The sequence below is a fragment of the Mesocricetus auratus genome, unplaced genomic scaffold (assembly GCF_017639785.1).
Source record: "Mesocricetus auratus isolate SY011 unplaced genomic scaffold, BCM_Maur_2.0 Super-Scaffold_100040, whole genome shotgun sequence".
NCBI classification, from domain to species: domain Eukaryota; kingdom Metazoa; phylum Chordata; class Mammalia; order Rodentia; family Cricetidae; genus Mesocricetus; species Mesocricetus auratus.
The window spans coordinates 7852724-7874505 of NW_024429217.1; the positions used below are offsets into that span (position 1 = coordinate 7852724).

At 38.5% G+C, this 21782-nt stretch overlaps 2 protein-coding genes across 3 annotated transcripts in view; one reads left to right on the forward strand and one right to left on the reverse strand.

Annotated features, from left to right (window-relative positions):
* Nucleotides 1-21782, reverse strand: part of Cntn5 (contactin 5) — a 1164510-nt gene that overhangs the window by 887741 nt on the left and 254987 nt on the right. For both annotated transcript variants that reach the window (XM_013118528.3, XM_040734736.1), the window contains exon 2: nucleotides 14413-14550. The gene's annotated coding sequence lies outside the window, so the exon portion shown is untranslated. The remainder of the gene's footprint in view (nucleotides 1-14412; nucleotides 14551-21782) is intronic.
* LOC106021704 (keratin-associated protein 5-1-like) lies at nucleotides 8912-9346 on the forward strand. The gene has a single exon (XM_013118539.1). It carries the CDS (start codon nucleotides 8912-8914, stop codon nucleotides 9344-9346), a length of 435 nt encoding a protein of 144 aa, XP_012973993.1.

The window sequence follows — 21782 nt, forward strand, 5'->3', positions numbered from 1 at the left end:
AGGATTCTTTTATTCATCCAATTATCTATCTATCTATCTATCTTCTATCTATCTATCTATCTATCTATCTATCTATCTATCTAGAGATGAGGTTTCAAATAGTTGAGCTTGTCCTTGAGCTCCTCATGATTTTTCTATTTCCACCTCCTGACCAAGCATGGCTGTAGTCCTGGTTTGTCACTTAAATATTTAAACTTGCAAGTAAACACTGAACGGAAATCATTCTTCAAAATTGTTTCACTCACTCTGCTTTTAACTCCCTAATAATTCTTGACCTTTAAAACAACCCTGTTTTTCTGAAGCTCAGTTGAAATCCTTGCTTTTCATTTTTCTTATCTGTTGTTTCTAGCTCAAATGCTTTTTACCTTTACAACATCTACAGGTTTATAGATCACTGGATACCCTACTGTACTCTACAGTGAGCCACCAACCTAGATTTTCTGATTTGTCCCCCTACTGTTTGTTGAACTCGAGAAAATGAAAGCTTTATACAAGGCCTTCCGTTTGAGCCAGCAGAACTGAGACTCCTATGCGTGCTTTCTGACATCAAATGATCCATCACTCTGCGTTTACAGGTGGGGTCTAATTCTGATGAGAAAAACAACAAAGATAGCTATGCAAGTATAGGACAGAGATAATGCCAAGCAAGGATAATAATGTTCACTATGTTATATTCACATATGTTTTATTTAAGCACAGATTTTTAAATCTTTTATTAATGAGCAATACACTTTGTATTCTGCCACATACTCATATCTGTTTTAAATCAACATGCTAATATTTATTAGTCCATTTAAATTGTTACTTCAATTTGTTTTCGGTACAATGGAATATAAGTTCTTTTTTTATTGACAAAAATCAAATGAAAATTTATTTTAAAACAATTCTTTGATTTACATGTTTTTTTAACATTTTTTAAATTTTAAATAGCTTGTTTTACATGTCAATCCCAGTTCCCTCTCCCTCCCCTCCACCCGGACCCCCCACCATCCCCCATCCTCCCACCCTATTGCCAATTCCTTCCGCATAGGGGATATCTAGAGTCTATCATTTCATTCAGGGTAGGGTCCAGGCACTTCGCTAAGAGTCCAGGCAGAAAGCAACCCTCTTTGTGTTATGGACACATGATGTCTGTTAGTATTCGAGGGATAAACACTGATCCACTGCTCTGGACCCCATAGGTAGCCCAGGCCTCCTCATTGACTCTCACATTCAGAGGGTCTGGATCGTTCCCATGCTGGCCTCCCAGCTGTCGGTCTGGGGTCCAAGAGCTCTCCCCTGTTCAGATCAGCTGTCTCTGCTGGTTTTGCCAGCCCATTCTTTGCCAATTTGCTCTTCGCTCTTCTCTGTCGCTGGGTTCCTTGGGTTCTGTTCAATATTTAACTCTGGGTGTTTGCCTCTGCTTCCATCAGTCACTGGATGAAGGCTTCAGGATGGTTATAGACATCAAGTTCACTATCAGGAATAGGCATTCGAGGTGGTCTCTACACTATTGCTTAGCTTGCCAATTGGTGTCATCCGTTTAGATCACTAGAGGTCACAATGGTGCCTGATCTGTCTTCTAACCTATGATTCCCTCTCCCCACTATACTATCCCCCCAGTCGACCTTCCTGTTCCTCCATGTCCTACTCTTTTTTCCACTTCTCCCCCTCTCTATTTCCCAGGTCTCTCTCCCCCGCACCCCTTGCCGTGTTCCCTATCTGTTCAGAGAATCTTGCCTCATTTCTCTTCTCTTGGGTACCATGTATATCTTTTAGGTTCTTTCCTGTTTCCCAGACGTCTGTGGAAGTGTAGACTGGATAAGTTCTTTTATGAAGAAACCACTTTCTCCATTATAAAAAATGATCACAATTTTATTTTATCTACTGCTGGGCTTTAATTTAGAAAAGGCATAACTTATATATTTTAGACCCCAAGTGTTCTAATAACCACCCCCCAGTAAAATAGATTTGATGGGTTATTATTTTACAGGAAACCCAAACTGCAAATGACTTACAGTAAAAGCAGAAGCAGGTACACCATCTTATGTAAAATATGGAATGTGCAGCTCAAAAACATTTTGGTACATTTATATTCCGTAATCTTAAATACATTCAGGATAGACATAGGTGATTTATACTTACATTAATTTATTAGTTTTTAAAGATTTATTTATTAATTATAAATACAGTGTTCTGCTTGCATGTATGCCTGCAGACCAGAAGAGGGCAACAGATCTCATTATAGATGGTTTTGAGCCACCATGGGGTTGCTGGGAATTGAACTCAGGACTTTCGGAAGAACAGCTCATGCTATTAAACTCTGAGCCATCTCTCCAGCCCAGTTATTTTAATTTATAACTAATACACTATGACCAAGGTTATTAGTATGAGTATTTACTATTTGGGGTAGAAGTCTTTGGATTTTTTCTCTTTATTCCTCATATTTGGTCTTAAAAGCTTTCTTCCATTCCTCTCAACCCACTTGAAAATACAGCCAAGATATTAAGATATAAAGAATGTCAATTCAAAGTTTTCATCTCAGCAGACATAGGACTGCTCTTGTGTTGTGGAATGGTAATTTAAGGTGTGTTGCATTACATTCATTTATGCTGTGGAGTATTTGTTCGATGATGCAATGTGTCCCATTCATTAATGTTGAAATTCTTTAACTTTTTAAAACTGTGTTACTTTGCCTATGTAAAACACCTGATTGGTCTAATTAAGAGCTGAATGGCAAATAGTTAGGCAAGAGAAGGTTAGGTGGGACTCGCAGGCACAAAGAATAAATAGGATAAATCTAGGGAATAAAGTGAGGAGTGAGAATAGGAGAGGGCGATGCCAAGAGCCAGCTACCCAGCCACACAGCCAGCCATGGAGTAAGAAGGGCAGAAAGATATATAGAACAAAGAAAGGTAAAAAGCCCATAGGCAAAGTGTAGTTAAAGATAAATGGGATAATTTAAGTTAGATAAGCTGTCTAGAAATAACTCAAGCTAAGGCCAGGCATTCAAATGGAACAGTAAGTCTCCATGCATTTATTTGGGAGCTGAGTGGCGGACCCCCAAAGAGTTACAAAATGAGTTACACTCTTGTCATGGTCATCGCCTCCTCTTAGTCTAACAATATGGTTAAGCATCCCGTCTACAATCCTTCTTTACTTTTCTGCTTTCAGGCCCTATTGCTGCTCTTTCTTTGCCTCCCCCTTGACAATCGTTCTTTACTCTTCTTCTTTCAGATTCTGTTACTGCTCTGTCTTTGGCCCCTCCCTCTAATACATCTCCTTTCCTCTGTAACCTGAAAGGTGCATAGAATCCTCAGTGTTCTGTTTTCATTCAAACTGTTGATCTGGCACTTAGGTTTTATCAGCAAACACTTCCCATTTTTGATCCCAAGACAACTCAGTTTTCTTACTTCAGTTCATATGCCTCATGGCATTGCATGGCTCCACAACGTTACAATGCTGCCATCTTCGCCATGTGACAGCCTTATCTGAAAGTGAGTTTCTTCAATCCCATCCCACACCTGCCCCTTTGTCATCTTCCCAATCTCAGTAGGAAGGAATTACCTTTTTAGTTGCCAAGGCAACACCTGCATTGCACTTTCTTGGGCATAAATCCTTTCATTTTATTATAAATCTTATATAATCCATCAACAAACACTAAAACTTCAATTAAAGAGTGACACTCATCCAAAAAATTTCTAATCATTTTCATTATTTTTTTCTACAACTATGGCTCATATTCTAGTTCTTATGCTAATATGAATAAAACACTTTTTATTGAACTCTCCTTACATTTGAGAAAGTGGATACAACAATTTAAGGGAGTTGGTTGAATTCACTAGTGCACATTAACATATCTTCATATACTTCTAATAAGTTAGGATAAAATCAGTTTAAAAGTCCAAGTTATTTTTAGATCAAAATTACTGTTAAGATGAAGAATTTGCATATATGTATTTGATTCAGAAATCCATTCTAAGCCTCAGTGTACATTCACAGAGCAAAATCTCACTCCACTTAATCATATCATAGCAATAGATGTCATTATTTCATCCATTACAATCCCTCTAATGTTCCCCTACGGCCATATAGGGCAACTGGTGAGTTCATTGACATCTTCCCAGCTCAGTGGTCCATAAACCATTACACTGTCTTGATTCTTCTCTGCCTCTGGGTTTTCATGAGCATTATAAGAATCTGCTTAGGTCTGTGCTGCACATTGCTAAGACTTAGTTGCTCAAAAGTCCGTCTTTATATACTGACACCTGATGAAAGCAATAATAAAATTCATGAATTTATGAGTGTTATGAAGTATAGTCACCAAGGGCTTCTCTTACTTGTCAGCAAATGCTGGATTTCAGTTGTTGCAAATGGAATAGTGTTTTTTAAAAAAATCACTTTGTTTTTATAATCAGTTGCTGAAACAACTCTGGTGCAACTGAGTATGACCTTCAAAGAAACATTTCTCAGGAGGGAAGCAAGTATACATAATTGTTTTATAAATAATTACTTGGCATTCTGATATTTTAGTTGAAGACCAGAGTTATAATGTCTGCACAGATCCGACAATACAGCAGTTACATGCATCAGAACTATATTTTCTTAAAAAGAAAATGTTTCTATTTCTCTCAAACTTCACAATCAAGATGACTTGGGAAACTTTAAGTAAGATAGCTTAGAAAGGCATTAGTTATTTCCAAACTGACATTCAGAAATGTGGCTGAGTCTCAGAGTAATATCATACACGTGTGATCTCAAAACTTGGGAGATTAAGATGGGAGGGTTAAGAATTCAAGACATTTCTTGACTATTCAGTGAGTGTAAGCCTAGCTTGGACTACATGAGAGTCTAAGTCAAGAAGAAAGAATAAATCCATAAATTAAAGCCCACGTAGAGACAATGGCTCACCGTGTTAGCAGTACTGGCTCATTTGAGGAATTTATTGTCTACTGTTCTTATCCTTAAATTTAGTCAATTATTTTCAATAAACTACATAAACCAATTTTGCTTCTGCTTTTAAAGTTCATAATGATATACTACTGCCCAAATATCTTCAGTTATCTTCATTAAATAAAAATATGCAAGCCAAAATATGACCCCTATGTATAATGTAAATTTACTATTAATTGCCCATGAGAAGAAAATCAGAGAAAAAGCTAATTTTACTGATATAGTTTATTTCATTCATTTTAAATGTTCTCATTTAATATGCAACCAAATTGATTATTAATGAAACACTTGGTACTTTTTATTCTGAATCCTGTTGATCTGTATTGTATCTTGTTTTCACAATATTATCTTGATTATATGATTTTGTCCAGGCAAGTATCTGCCTATATGAGACAATACAAATTGGGTTAATATATTGTTGAGGACATGGGTTAGGCTCATATATTTTGTCAGTAATTTTCCAGCTATTAGCTATTTTACAAAATATTTCTAAGTTTCTTTCCATGCTGAATTCTTTAATATGCTCACTGTGTTCTAGTTGCCAACATGAGGACATTGACTCTTAATTCTCAATTCAGAATAGATGGGTTTCTATTTGTAGAAGCCTAGTTATATTTTTTGTATTCTATTATTAAATTGTGAGGCATTGAGGAGCTAGACTATAACATCTGTTACAGCTCATTTTTGAGAATTTATGTGGTTATGGGTGAGAATCTTGAAAGTTCTAAGAACAAAGAGCATCACACTTTTAGGACAAAATCATATGTGTGTGTGTGTGTGTGTGTGTGTGTGTGTTAGTCTTTTGTTTTTGTTTATTGCAAGGACGTGATGATGTCATCATTGACAGTAAACATTTTCTGACAAAAGGGCAAAGTTTGGAATGGAAAAATGGCTCAGCAGTCAAGAGCACCGCCTGCTCTTCTAAAGGACCCAAGTTCAATTTCCCTTGCACATATAGTGAGTTACAACCTTGCTGTAACTTTTCAGTTATTTGAAAAGCACAATTACTGTGGGAAGAATTGTCTCTGATAGAGAACTTGTCTGTAAAGAGAATTGACGATGTCATTATCAAGTTGAGTCTGTCTTTTTTATCTCGGCCACTGGAAGAGAGGACACTGATCACTGCTAAAGGGGATCCTCAGATCATTTCCTTCCTTCAAGCGTCACTACTGGAGAATCTCAGCAGTCTCCATAGCACATGTGTACAGAAACTCTTCTGAAAGGACTGTGGGTCTGCTCTCTGTCCCAGACAATATATGCCAGAAATGAACTGGCTAAGAAGATGGGTGAACCCTGAAAAAATTAATGTGCTTAACTAGAAATAACATAGAATCACAGGACTTTTTACTGTAGTCAGTCAGCAGGAGAGAACATGTTAGGCATAGTGTTACCATGTCTCAGGTAAAAGATGTCAGGTTTTGTAGACTACTTACTTAAATCTTCCAAATATGAAAAATCAGAAAGCAGTACCAGCTTCTAAATCACAGCACACACACACACACACACACACACACACACACACACACACACACACAAAGAAAGACAAAAAAGATGAAGACTGCTGTCTAAAGGGAATAATATCATTAATGAAACAAATTTTTGCCTTTTCCTTAAAGTTTTTATTTTTGTTGATAAGTGTGCATGTATGTGTGAGTTTGTGTGTGCATGAATGTGTGTGTGCCTGGATACAGTTGTCTGTAGAAGCCTGAAACGTTGTCAGATATCCTGTAGCTGGAGTTGCAGGTGATTGTGAACCAGCTGATACAGATGCTGGGACCCAAGCTCAATCACTATGCAAATTTTCCACCCCAGTTTCTCTCATTCAGCCTCATGTCACACCCTCTTACAGTGTACTAAGGCAGAACACTGCCAGTAAGAATTCATTTGCACTGTAATTTTTACTGCCAACATTCTAATGGTGACTCTATATGTATCAGATTTAAGGCTGTGTGATTTTTGTTTCTAGGGATAATAAGTCATTATTTAAAGAAGACCTAATGCTATTTATATTTGAAACATGAGTTATGCCAATCATTGTCACTCATAAAAAAGCAAAGGGAGGCTGGAGAGATGGATCTGTAGTTAAGAGCAAAGGCAGCTCATTCAGGAGACCTGACTTGGATTCTCAGCACCCAAACAGCTGCTCAAAACTTCATTCCGTAGTCATCTGACACCCTCTTCTGGTAACCATGTACACTGCATGTGTATGGTGTACTAGCATATGTGTAGGCATAGTACTCATACACATAAAATAAAAATATGTATTGATGGATACTCTTCAGCCTGGATACACTTGGGAGGGCCTAGGCCCTGGTCTAAATAATGTAACTCACTTTGATGATCCCCCATGGGAGGCCTCACTCTCCCTGGAGAGTGGATGAGGGTGGGATGGGAGGTTGGTAGGGGGCATGAGAAGAGGGGATGGAGAGAATACTTGGATTGATATGCAAAATAAGGTTGTTTTAAATTTAAATAAAAATATTAAAAACAAAAAATAAGTAAATCTTAAAAATAAAAGTAAAAATAAAACAGGTATGGTCAAATAACTCATAAATAAAGCTATGATTTATGGAATGAAAATAAACATCTGCCTTTGTAATGATGAGTATAATAATATTAGCAAGAATTTACATACTTCTCTCTAAGTATCAAGACTAGGTGCAAGGGATCATGGGAGGCACAGATTCGTATAGATGTGTTACACAGGTTAAAATGAACCCTATGCAAAATGAAAGTGGAGGAACAAATATTGTTATCAGTTAGTATATGGGTTAGTTTTTCTTTTCTTGGAAGAAGAAACAGAAATACAGTTGAAGCAAGATAAATTGATAGTGAATATGAACTGGGTTTCCATTCCAGAGAGGGCCAAAACATGTAAAAATGAATTAGAGAAGGACAATGAATTGAAGGGTATAAATGGACATGGATTTCCTTATAAATAATGCTTATATCAATTGGGTAATGCTACATGATTGAGTTAACCCAAATGTGATGACTGAAAACAGCGTCATCACATCCTACATTTTGCATCTGTCTTCCCTTCCTAATCTGCGCTGTGACTGTGGAGACTGTCACTCACTTACCTAAGGCCGACCTCAGGGCTGGCTCACTGCAGCATTTGTTTCATTCTACCCATTGTGACGGACCATACAAATCAAAGCCAGTGGCAGGAAGCTCATTCTAGTCCTTAACCAAGAAGAACTGAGAAGTACCACGTGAAAAGACAGGAGAGTGCAAAGAATCAGAGACAGGGTCATCATCTATCTAACACGCTGTAAAATACACAGCAGAAAGTTCTATAGCACATGTATTTTAAAAAATTCACCAGCATCAAAGCTTAAATTCCATTTTGATGGAATGACGGAGTTATTCAAAGTTCAGATGGTAAGATGGTTCAATATAGTCTTTTGTCTCGTTTTTAACCATATATTTTGTCCTGTGCATTTATAGACCATGTTTGCCTTTCTTAAAAATGCATTTCTCTGTGTTGATGTGATGCAAATATTGCTGTATTTTTGCCCTCAAACTAAAATGTCTGCTTGTCGCCCTGAGACTGTAAAGTCTAAATCAAGCTACTTTTCATCATTTAGTTTCTCAACAGCACATTTAGCAATATAAATTTATGCTCAAAATTTTACTTGCATGTTTATGGGATGGTACCTTCCTTGTCATTCATCCACTATATTCTCTCACTTTGTTGTTATGTCTAGTTTAGTAAGACAGAAATGCTTTCTGTTGTTCCTATTGTCCTCCAGAGATCTGAAGAGACCACTTCCCTAATCAGTTAGCACATTTTTACAAGTTTCATTCAAATATTTATTTATATTTTGTGCATATATGAATGTGTGTGTGCCTGAGGGTAAGCATATACACCATGTACTCATAAAGTCCTCAGCTTATGCTATAAAGGGCAGAAGAGGGCGACAGCTCTCTTGGAACTGGAGTCACAAGCAGCTATGAGCTCCTGTGAGTGGTGGAGATGCCTGACACTGACATTGTCTCCACTGCAAGAGCAGCCAGTGCTCCCTGCACCTGCACCTGTGCCTGCACCTGCACCTATGTCTGCACCTGTGCCTGCACCTGCACCTGTACCTATGCCTGCAGCTGCACCTGCACCTATGTCTGCACCTGTGCCTGCACCTGCACCTGTGTCTGCACCTGCACCTATGTCTGCACCTTTTCCTGCACTTGCACCTGCACCTGCACCTGTACCTATGCCTGCACCTGTGCCTGTACCTTTGCATGCACCTGCTCCTGCACCTGCACCTGTACCTATGCCTGCGCCTGCACCTGTGTCTGCACCTGTGCCTGCACCTGCACCTGTGCCTGCATCTATACCTGCACCTTTGTCTGCATCTGCATCTGCACCTGCACCTGCACCTGCATCTTCCAGGCCATGTTTATAACCCCTTAACATATTTCAAAGAATTGTGCTTTGTTAACTTTATAGTCATAGGAAACGAAAATCAGATGAAGGAAATTTAGACCTGTTGAAACAGAGCACTCCTTTGTGTGATGATATGTCTTTCTGCTTTTAATCATTTCACTGGGTTTCAGGTGGGTATTTACTTTTACTCATCTTACTATGTTAAGGTATCTCAAGCAAAAAGAAATTTAGGCAGAAGTGATTTATAGGTGCTAAAATTGCTGAAGACACAAACATCTGGAAAGAATACAATTAACTCTTAGGTGTACCCTGAGAGCTAAAATTGAAGGGATTCTAAGTACTTCCCTACAAACAGCATGCACAGCTTTTGGCACTGGGCAGTATGCCTGGGACAGCATCAGTGCCCGCTACAATGGGAGGGGCTTCTGCTGTGCCTCCCTCTCAGGTAAGCTTCTGTTTTCTGTTATCCTGGCAGGTGCTGAAGGAATTGCACTGTTGGACTCCCACACCTCCTGATTTCCATGGGAACACAAAAGCGGGAACTGGAACTCACTCTAGATCCCCAACCAGAACAGCACTCCCAACACTTTTTTTTTCAATAATGAGTGAGACCCACTGTGAAATTTCATCTTGGCATGATCTGGGATAAAAGGGTTGGATTCTAACACTTTTCTTTCTTATACCCAATAAAAGTTTCATGACACATTTCAATTCTTGCCAGGAAAGAGGCATATCTACTTAGTTTCTCTCTTTTTTCTTTCTTCCTGTTTCCTTTCCTTCCACACCCTCCTTCCTTCTCTTCCCCTCTCATCGTTTCTCCCCCTCCATTCCTATTCTCCCCTTACATGCTTTTCCTCCTCTTCCCCCTCTTCTCTTCGCTTCATTAATATTTTATCAGAATCTCAAGAAAGTTTTATTCTCCTTGGTGAGTTAAAAAAAATGGTACTTATTTTATCACAGAAAAGCCATCTGTTAAACATTTTCTACAAACCAAAACTCAAATGTATACACTTCTGTATATGTTACTGTGTATACATAGATGCCATTATAGATATGTTCTATCCCGTATCCCCATACCTCTTCTAAAAATAAGGTGTAATTAAATGTATACATGAAGAAACTCTGAGGCTTATAGAAATTAACATAATAGCGGAAGTTTCCAGAGATGACAAAATAAGGGAGACTCAGTTCAAGACATTACTTCTTCATAAACTTTAATCTTTTTATTTGCAATTATACCCCCAAATCATATAGAAAAGACAATAGTTTTTTAGGAAATAGTACACTACTATTAAATTGTTTTAATCAGGAAACCATTCTCTGTCCCAGGAAAGAGATAATAGCACCAGCACCATTGTAGACTGATCCATTGACAGAAATGGATCAGCCAAGAAGTTTTCATATCTCTGGCCATTCAGATTTCCTCCATTGCTCATATGTACACAGGACTGGATGGACACTGCTATTAAAACTTGCTCCAGAACATTCATTTTGAATTTTCCCATTCAAAAGCATTTTCCCTGATTATTAATAGGTAGAGAGAAGTTTTGTAAAATTGAAATGTAAGTATTTCTGATGAAAGAAAGTCTTTCAAACGTGTACATACATGTGCCTGTTGCCAGAAGACAACTATGGAAGTCAGTTGTCTCCTTTAACCATATCATTTCTACAGATTTATCCCAGGTCATCAGACTTGGCTGCAAACACATTACTCCCCTCAGCCATCTAGCTGACCCTTGTCAATATTCTTCTGTTCCAATAGTCCTTTGAACATAATTTCTATAATATGTAACTAGAGTTCCTATTTACTGATTATATGTCATATCTTGCATGACAAAATTGCATACCCTTACATTAACTGTAGTAATTGTATGTAGACTTTTGGCTGTGTCCCATCATGTTCCAAAAGAGTTTTGTTCCATAAAGCCTAGGCACTTTGTTATGGCATCACCCTGATGTCATCACACCTCTGACTTTCTCCCTTCTCCTTCTTTAGGCAAACCCCTCTTTGTTTCCAGGCTTAAGAACTCCAACTGAGCAGCATTCATTCCTTGAGGTAGCCTCTATGAGCAGGATGGCAGTCACACTAAGACCAACTTCAATGACTACACCTTTCCCCTTCTACAACAAGTGGAGGGAGATAAGCACTGACGGGGGATATTGATCACCTTCATGGCTTAAAATATTTCACATCAACTGACTAGTAACTTGGGGAAGAATGCTCTTTGAATTGACCTAGATAGACAATTTTACATCTGTTGTGTAATATATTTCTAAAATACTAAAATATATATTCTAAAATAGTTCAAGGCACAGTTTTTATAAAACAATCTTCAAGTAAAGTTAACAAATAACTGTACTTTACAAAGAGCAAAATATGGATCACTTTAGCATAACTCCTACAAATGGATTGTAATTTTAGTGGTACATAACTTTGTGTAGGGAACCACCCACGCCCCTCCTTGACAATTAGACATTGAGGTTCCTAGCTTCTCTTGATGCACATCTGTGGAAGAATACTGTGGTCCCAAAAATTACTGATACATTCTGATATCCACTCCGGCCATTTCATGTATTTTTCATTGAGTTTGATATTTGAGGAATGAATTATACACTGTAAACATGTTCACAAGCAACAACGGCATTCACATATGAACAGCTCAAGGCAATTAACAAATACATGTGAGTGATTTCTTTCAACAAGGTTGTACAATTTTCCAAAGCCTTACTAGTTAAATTTACATTTCTTCATTTTTGAAACTCAGAGCACCTTGTATTCCTATTCTCAGCCACTGTACCTCCAGCTACATGCAGTAATGCCCAGTTTATTTTCATTAAGTAATGAGCAATCCTGCCAGTTCTGAAAATCTATAACCTCAGAGCCCCAGGGGCCCCTCCCTAATGGAAGGAACTCTACCTCTTGGGCCTGGGCCAATGACTGCTGGAGACAGTTGTGTAAGTTATTGAGGGAAGTGTTTTATTCTCAGTGGCTGAACTTAGGACCCCTTTTAATATGTGTCGCCCCTTATAATGACTTAGTTGGTGTGTCCAGATGAACTGTCAATGAGTCCCCTGAATGTTTTTAGTGGTTGCAGAGACAGATGACATGCAAGTCTGTGAATGAGTCAGATTTTATTTAATGTGACACTATCACCCAAGCTCACCAGACTCTTTAGTTCTAATTCACATATGCCTCCTTGGAATGTTCAGCCCAACTCAGCTGTTTAGATTGTTTCCACTCTACCGATATGTGCTTTTCAATTAGTTGCTCAGGACAGTAACAAGAACGGCATGGCAAGAGTGCACTGTACTCTCCCAGGTCAGGGTCCTCAGCTTCCCTGTTCAGTGACTGCACCTCCTCATCCCCATTCTCAACTCAACTTAATAAGACATCAAGGAAAGCCGCGTAGCAAGCCTTGATTAGAGTTCTGCTGAACTCCATAAATTGAATCCATCTGGGTTGACACCTGAGGTAACGTACAAGGTCACAGTTGGTCAAGACACTCATCACATCTCATTTCCATTGTTAATACATCTAGTGTAAATTTAAGTTCCATCTTTACACATGTGTACATGAGCATCATATCCCCTCTCAACCTACAGCAGCTGTGCTGTGTTCTGATGCTCTTTTTTTTCTGAACTTTACAAGCACCATAAATCATTTATTTATTCCCCTGCAAAGTTGAAACAAGGTTCCAGGATACAATTTAATGTTCACAGGTATTTCAGAAATAGAAATATAATATGGAGTTCGATTTATTAAAGTGTTCCTATGCTTAAACAAAACAAAATTATACACAGATAATAATAACACCTCTCCATAGGTTTATATACAGCAAGAAAATGGATTGCTGAATTTATTTGATTTTATTTTGTTTCTACATCGCATTCTGAGCTCATCCTTACAACTGGCCCAGTTATGATGACTATCTAAAGCTCCAATGTTTCATTGAAATGATGTGATAATTCAAGGGAAAGTTAAGTTTCTACCCCAGTGATTTGGAGAGTTCTGTCAGGAATATTCTGTCACCTCCCCTGTCCTTTCTCCTTCATGTTTCCTATTTACTTACATGCTGGAAGACTAAGGATAAATACCTGGACTGTCATCCTACACTGTCCTACAAAACTGCTTGCAAGTTTGGTCACCTCCTAACTTCTGCTTTTGAAGATTCTGAACTTGTAGGATATACTGAGAAAAGAACCTCTAATATTTTAAATCAATTTAATAATAAGAGAATGGAAACCTTTAAATTAGTTTGATATGGTACATATTTTATAAACAATAATTCATTCTCAATGTACATTTAAAACTTCTATACGTATTACTTAAATATATACCATTAGGATTGACATGGAGCAGTCTGGCAAATTTTATTTGAAATAGTGTATTGGTGCCTGTTTAGTTATGGATATTAGACATGTGTTTATTCATGTTTTTTAAATAGCATAGGATTTCCAATTTAAGGACCATAACTAAGTCACACAGTGAATATTTTCACAATAAAGAATTGTATTTAATATCTAGTGACATGCATTGCTGGATGCCATGCATATAATGCAGCACTCATGAACAAATAACACTTGACATCCTTGTGCAGGAGATGCCTGACTCATTCTGGTTGGCGAGGCTACCTCTCTCTGCCTGTGACCTCCTATTCACTTAACATAATCATTATCCTTAGTCTGAGACAAGCCAACAGATACAACACCCACTTGCCAGAAAGCCAGATGTTGGCTGAGCACACTGCATGACTCAGGGTTTCAGAGTGCTCCCCTGTTGTCTCCAGTCATCTGGGGTTACCTGTTTCACCTGCCATGCTCGTGCAAGCCAATAAACAAAATGAAATCATTGTGTACCACCTTGACTACATTTCTGTAATATCCTAGTGCTTACTTTTATTCAAACTAAGTGTTTTTACTTCAGACACAAAGTACCAATAATTTGAGCACATGTTAATCTGGAGTTTACAGGGGTAGTCCCAGGAAAGAGTAGCTGCTGAGAAGACACACATGACTTAACTGTTATGGGTTTCCAGGTGACACTTTTTTTCCATTTGCAACAAAATGTATTAGAGAGAAAATAACAGCTGTACCTGTTTTCTGAATCAGGGTCCAAATCACACTCTCCAAAAAGGCAGTGGTTGCTGTAAAGTAATCCTTTTGTAGTAGTCATGCAGAAATGATGCTTAGCAGAACTCGAATGGCATTAAATTGCAATCTTCTACAAATACCTGTTAAGAAAGTGTTGTGAATGTGAATAAAAAAGTCTCCTCTAAAATGTTTCCATTTGTCCCAAGCCCATTATTTTTATTAAATATTATAAGCCATGGCTCTGTTTAATGACACTTGAAATCTCAATATTTACTCCTATACACAATTGATGATGCTGGTTTTTATTTGATTTATTCATTGAGCTGAACTTTCGTACATGATTACAATAGTTAAGGAGCCATTTATCACATCACTTCATATCTGGGTTTTCACAATTCCTCGGCTTTTAAGAGATACTTTATATTTTATGCTACTCTAAGTATTTGTGAAATTTTATTTTGTATTTCATTTAAGTGATTTAAAATTAATAAGTAGTTGTCATTTTAAACTATTTGAAACATTATGCCATTGATTCTCTGGTGAGCTGTAAGGAATTTACATGTTTGAGGATGTCTCTATTTTGTGTAATTTAAGTGACATTCACTGTTTAGTGAAATTCTCTATTAGTGAAATGGTTTTGGTTTATATAACAAGTTTGTATAGAACCATTACAGTGTTTCAAGATCTGTAATCAACAGTCATGGGGGACTGATGTACTATTTTGAACCCAAATATTAGCAGCCCAGAGACACAGGTAGGGCTTACATTAGTTATTGATTTAAGTTAATGAGAAAACCTGCTCCAGTTTGAAGGCTATCATCCAGTAGGAATCCACACCTCATTCAGATGAGTGTCAGTCCTTGTATTGTCCTAAGATATCTGCTTTCAACTGATCAGCTATGGCCCACCCTGTGGTGGTATTTAGCTTGTGCAAACAAAGCCTGTCTGAAGATCAGAAAGTGGAGCTTGCCACTAGCTAACCATAAAGTTCTGGAGGTCTGTACAGACAGACAGGAAGTGAGACTTCTGGGAGGAGAGGATATAAGCTGAAAGAAACAGGAACTCTCTCTCTGTTGCTGAGACTCGTGGAGGTAACGTGTGGTTGTGGCTTGCCCCTCCTTCTCTCTGATCTCCTAGGATTTCTCTCTATATCTGACGCTGGGTTTTTGTTATTTAGACCAACTAACAACTCCTATTTACACCACCTATACTAAAATAGGCCTGTTTTGTTCATTCAACTGATTAACGTATTAACCTTACCTAGAAACACTTCCATTGTCACATTCAGAACTATCAAAGATCTAAAACCTTTCAAGCAGAGACAAGTCAACCACCATATATTCTTACTGCTGCTCATTCCTTAAACTCTCCACAAATTGGTTTACATAAAAGGTAACCTTGTTCCACAATAGATAATTTTCATGGCGCTTTCAGTTTTACACCTAGAATTCATTCATTTCTCCTTGCTACATTGCATGCTTACTGATAAATTTTTCCCCACTGCCACCCATATCTTAGTACATTCTTATGTCCTGCCTTCTTGAATTCTTACTACCACTTTTTTCCCTAGACAGACAGTTCAGAACCCCCACATAACATGAAAGGTTGCAGATAGATGCACCTTTCCTTGGGAGTTCTCTGATATGAAATAAACATGCCTAACTGCAGCCAGAAGGCAGGTGTTCTCCCTTTCCTGACTCTTCTGGAGGACAATAGTCACAGTCATCAGCTCCTCTTCCCATCCCATTTCTTCCCTGTGTGTACGAGCCTGCCACCTTCCCACAACTGTGAGCAACAGGTCTGACAGCCCTCTCAGACTTCTTTAATTATTTTCCAAAAGATACTGGATTGAACCTCTGTCAATCTCAGATCTATTCCTACTCCATTTCTATCACTAGTGGGGTTCAAGTGGACACTTTCAGCTTGCCGTTGAATCAGTCACACTGCATCCAGAATGACAGCGCAGATGGCATATCAGAAAACAGGAGGAAAGGTTCTGATACTTTCTTGTATAAGCTTTTATTCATGTATACTCATGAAGCAATTTCATTTAAATATATTTCTTGATTCTCCATTATATCGTATGCCCTATACTATGTATAGAGAACTTAAGACTACAAGAGGCAAGAATGCTGGGCATAATCATTTTATGACTCAGTGAGAAAGTAGGACCTGCACCCAGCCAGTTCTCCCATTGTGCCTTTTAACTGTAATCCTATTAAGTGGTATGAAATTGCAGGATGCCTTCCAGGCTACCACTGAGTCACCTAAGAAGACAGTCTACAAGAGCAAATTCTAAGCAGAAAAAAGAAACAAACCTAAGTACATATGGTTATAGTTATATACAGAGAGATGAACTAAGTTTCATATTCATGAATATTGTCTGATGCGTGAAAAAATAAAAAAACACAATCCTTGACATAAATGCTAATTATAACATTAGTTTCCAGATGTATATTAAGTGATCACAGCTTGCAGAGCACATTGAGCTGTGTTAGGGCAGATGAGAAGAAGCCCACTATGACTGAGTAGATAAGCAATGTTTGCTTTCAGAGGGACTACTACACCTAGGGGATTGCATAGTGGCTGTGTGACAGTCTGGAATAACCGAGCACACTCCCTTACTCTATGGACAAAGGGCCTATAATCCAGGATTTATGAATGGTGACCATTGATCATACACTGAGTATGGGACTGTTCAGACACACAACTGATGTCAAATGTTCTCATATATCTTTGCAAAGACATCCACAGCCTTAAGTGTTGATCATCTACGGTTAGCCATCTCTGATGTGCAGTTAGTTTTCAGTGACACCAGGTGGACCATCCTGATTCCAGATTAACTACCTCCACTCATATGATTTCTTTCCATCCTGCTGCCACCTGTTTGGTACCAAAATCGCTCAACTGTGGAAACTGACAGCTGGTTCTTCAGTGGGGAGTGATGGGAGCAGAAGTCAGGTGAAAATGGCTCATTAGCAATGAAATGGAAAAATCTGCAGATTTCCCTGAGGACATCTTGGGTGATGTGTCTGTCTCCTAAATTACCCAATGGAGAGTTAATTATAAAAATAAAATAGTAATTTTCAATAGTTTCAGAGGTTCCTACGATGTGATAACATGCTATTTAATACACAGCTTTGTGTTTCTTCCAGGTGAGATTTCAGTTTTGATATGAATTTTAACTTAAAGGCTGAAGATAAATTCTCTGATAGCTTGGCTTTCAGGGTGGTTCAAGAGGAAGTAACCTAGACTGGCAAGTGAGCTTGTGGGACTCTAATCATTCACAGACTGTGTGAAGTCCCACAGTTCCTTTAACTCCAATCTTCAACAATACATCAAGAGAACAGAAAATAAAGCCCATGACAATCTGATCATGCTTGTAGACTTCTTTCTTTCCATGTCCCGTTTCCTTCTGTTCATTTACAGAAAGCTACTAATAGGACAGTTATCTAAATAAATCTCAGAGCTTTAGGCTTTTAAATTGCTTAAGCCTCTTTTGTCCCAGAATGATTAAATTGTCAATTATCTACAAAGCTTTACTTGAAATTTGTTATTATTTTACACATTTATTTCTATTATTTAATGTGGACACACACACATACACACACTTCTTACAGTACCCTGTCATAGACTATTTCCTATTCTTCTAATTACAGAGATAAATTATGTGTAAATAATAAATGCTATTCTTAGGTTTGTGTGTAATGGTGCATGTCTGAAATCCCAGCACTCTGGATTTCCCTAAGTTTGAATTTAGCCTGGTCTATATAGTGAATTCCAGGTCAGCAAGTCTACTGAGAGAGAGAGCCTGACACAAAGGGCAAACAAACAATCGAAAATCAAATTTCTAATATACAAGTCATAACAATACTAACAGCAGAGTGGTAGAAGCTTCGTACATGCAGAAACATTCAAACAAAAACAGTGCACAGTGACTCACATATGCGTGACCTTCTCTTCAGACCGTGGCTACCAGAGCACATTCTTATATTAGAAACTGATACAAGACAAAGCCTGAATCAGACCAGCAAAGGTCTGAAAATAGACTTTTCTAAAGACTTCCTGGTACTTGTGTTCCTGACTCCTTTCTCGCATATTTGTACTTCCTTCTGAACTTGTTCATTGCCTGGTATCCCAGGGCATTGCCATTAGTGACTGTCACACTGGTAGGTCTGTCACTATTAGTTAAGAATTCTATTAAACTTCAAGATGAGCAGAATTTCCTCCTATAATCCTTCTTGACATCCTCAGGCTGGGGGTGGGGGGAGGGAGCAGAGCAGAGGGCTGTCTGGGGTAATGGACGCCCAAGCCAAGAATGAGAGAGTTGTTGAAACATTTTATTTCACAATACAATGAACTCCCAGACTATCCTTGTTACTTCCCTGTGCCACCCTTTTACCACATGTAACTTCTATCTGCAAAAAATAAAATAAATAAAAAATAAACCTTTTATCTCCATAAATCCAATGTCACAGAACAAACCTGCCTTTTGGACCAGCAAATCCCTTCAGGAGAGCGGGAGCAGGCTGCAGTAGGGGTTAGCAGACTTTGTTCTCTGCAAAGTGCAAGTCTGTGAGGGGCATCAGGGATGGAAAAGTGTTTCCTGCCTTCCCTCCACAGGCACCACAGCTGTTAGCACTTGTGGTGTCAAGGCACAAATGTCAGGCAGGTACTGGTAATGAGCTAACACCCACAGAAAGTGGGCCAGCGGCCTGGCAGCATGCCAGGGCAGAGAGTCACTTGGTTCCAGGCTTCTGGGAGCTGGGCTTCTGTTGTCACCGTCCTCTCCAATTGCTCCTAACTGAGCTGGGGGATTTGCTTCACACCATGGAATAAAAGGGCATTGCTTGACTCTGTTAAAAAGAGTAACTTTTAAAAGCGAAGACTCATTGGGCTGCTTTGCTGTTATGATTGAGCTTTGTAGAATTCATAAGGATGTACACTCTGGGAGGAAATGGTTTGAATTAAAACACATTTTCTAATCCTCTCCTGCAGAATTATCTTTCCTCAAGAACTGGAATATATGAAAGTTTCCAAATGCAGAGGTACATAAGCATTCAATTTGGAATTCTATGAACTACATGAAAAAAAACAGCATGTATCAGAAATAACACATTCCATATATTCTTCCAATCTTTAAGAAATGCAAGGACACTTTAGAAAAATGTAGAGGATTTCATTGCCTCTCTCCTTTCCAGGCCACTCGTATGATTTTGACCCTGGCCATAAGAGCCAAAAGGCACGTGGATGTGGGTGATGCCTATCATTGGTATGGGAAACAGGAGGTTTAAATGTTGGCAAACTGCCGGGCAGCATCAGTGTTTTCATAATCTGCAGTGGCAATCATCTTTTAACTCAGAAGGTTAATCAATTTGTCAACATGTAGAGGATGATGTCAGTGACTTTGGAGCAAAACTTGTATATTCTTTTTTTTTCTCCAGAATATTAGCCCCACCGGAAACCAATACTTCTAAATATGCCTTAATATGCCTTTAACATAATGTATTGTTTATTTACCAGTTCGACTATCCAGGTTCAGGCACACACAGACCCCCCAGACACATGGACACACACACACACACACACACACACACACACACACACACACACACACAAACAGACACCTTCTGAGATGACCAGGATATTAAATTTGGAGGTTGTCCTGGAACCTGCTCTGTAAACCAGGCTGGCCTGAAACTCACAGAGATCTGCCTGTCTCTGCCTCCCGAGTGCTGGGATTAAAGCGGTGTGCCACCACTGTCCTGCTAATAATATCCTTTTCTACAATACACATTGTATTAAGAAAACTTTTTGCTAACATTGTAAGTGGCATTAAAACGAAAATAAAAAGGTGACTCTAATGATAGGAATCAGTCAGGAAACAAGAGAGGGAAGATGGGAAGGGAAAAGGGAAGGAACGGGAGTCTGAGAATTTCTATCATATATAAGCGACAACGAACTATAGGAGAGGAAGTATGCAAGTATTGCGTGGGGGAGACTCTGATGGCAGGAGAGCGGCAAGGGCGGGACAGCACTAAAATGTCACAAGGAATCTTGTGGAACAGTTAGGAAGAATGATAGGAAGATGAGAGTTACATTTAAATACAGTCACTGTGTCTTTTCTCTTTGTGTGCATTGCAAATTTAAATAAAGCAAAAATATACAATATATAATTAGATATTACATGATTATACATAAGTATAAATTATGTTATAGATTCTCTCTGTCTCTCTCTATATCTATCTATCTATCTATCTATAAGAAGTTAAGATCACTAGTGCTATCACTGTATTCTGTCAACAAACAGTCTTTTAGGATGGAGCTTCTGTTTGTCCATGTAACCAATCCACGAAAAAGGATTTCTCACATACCTCACAATCAAATCCCTTTCAAACAGCCTGTAACTTTTTCTTTTTTGTTGTTGTTTTCTTTTTCCTGTGCCTTCTTCATCTACCTAGACTTATGTCAAAAGCAGAACGATACAAAGCAGACACTTAAAAGCTCTGTTTTGCCTCACTTTGCCTTTTTGAATTGTCTGCTGTTTTGGTCCAATAGTTGACAGTACTGGGATTCTGACTCAGAATTAGGAGCCAATTATAGTCTTTTCTGTCTCCAACCCAGAGTTCAACCTGGCAAATTTCTTAAAGAAGAAGGTGGCAGTGGTCTCCCAATAGCCACTTCTGTCCCTCACTCTGGTTACCAAGACTTATGCTTGAGCACAGCCTCTGTGTACCCTTGTATCAACAAACCTACAATGCCAAACTTTGAACATAAGCATGTAAAAACTTCTATCCCCCCCCAAAGAAATTTTGAAAACCTGTAGTTAAGGCTTTTTGCAACACATTTTCCAGATTCATCATTTGCCTTTCTCTCTTCTCCTGGACTGCTTACTAGCTAGCTACTGTGTTTGTTATTTCATGACTTACAGTATGTGCATCATTTTGTCTGGAATGACAGCTATGTCTTCTCTCTATCATCTGGACACTCTAAGTATAATATGCAAGCTGGCAAAGTGACTTACGTTTGGGAACTTGTTTCAGATACAGAGTGGTGGAATCAGGGCCCATAAGCCAAAAATTACTCATTGTATATTATACACACCACAGGATGTCTCTTTCTTAATGATGCTGTTCCCACCACACAGACCTCGTCATGGTCCTACAATAACAAATAACCTGATATTATGGAGATTTTAACCAAAGCCTCTTTTCTCTCTAACACAGAGTCCCACATCATCTTTGTTTTTGCTCTTCTGTGTCCCTATTGGTTAATTCTTTAAACCATTGAGGAAATAGGATCTGCAAGCTGGCCCTGTCCTCAGATACGTCAATAAGTTACTCTCAGTTTTCATTTTATTTGGCGGCTGTCT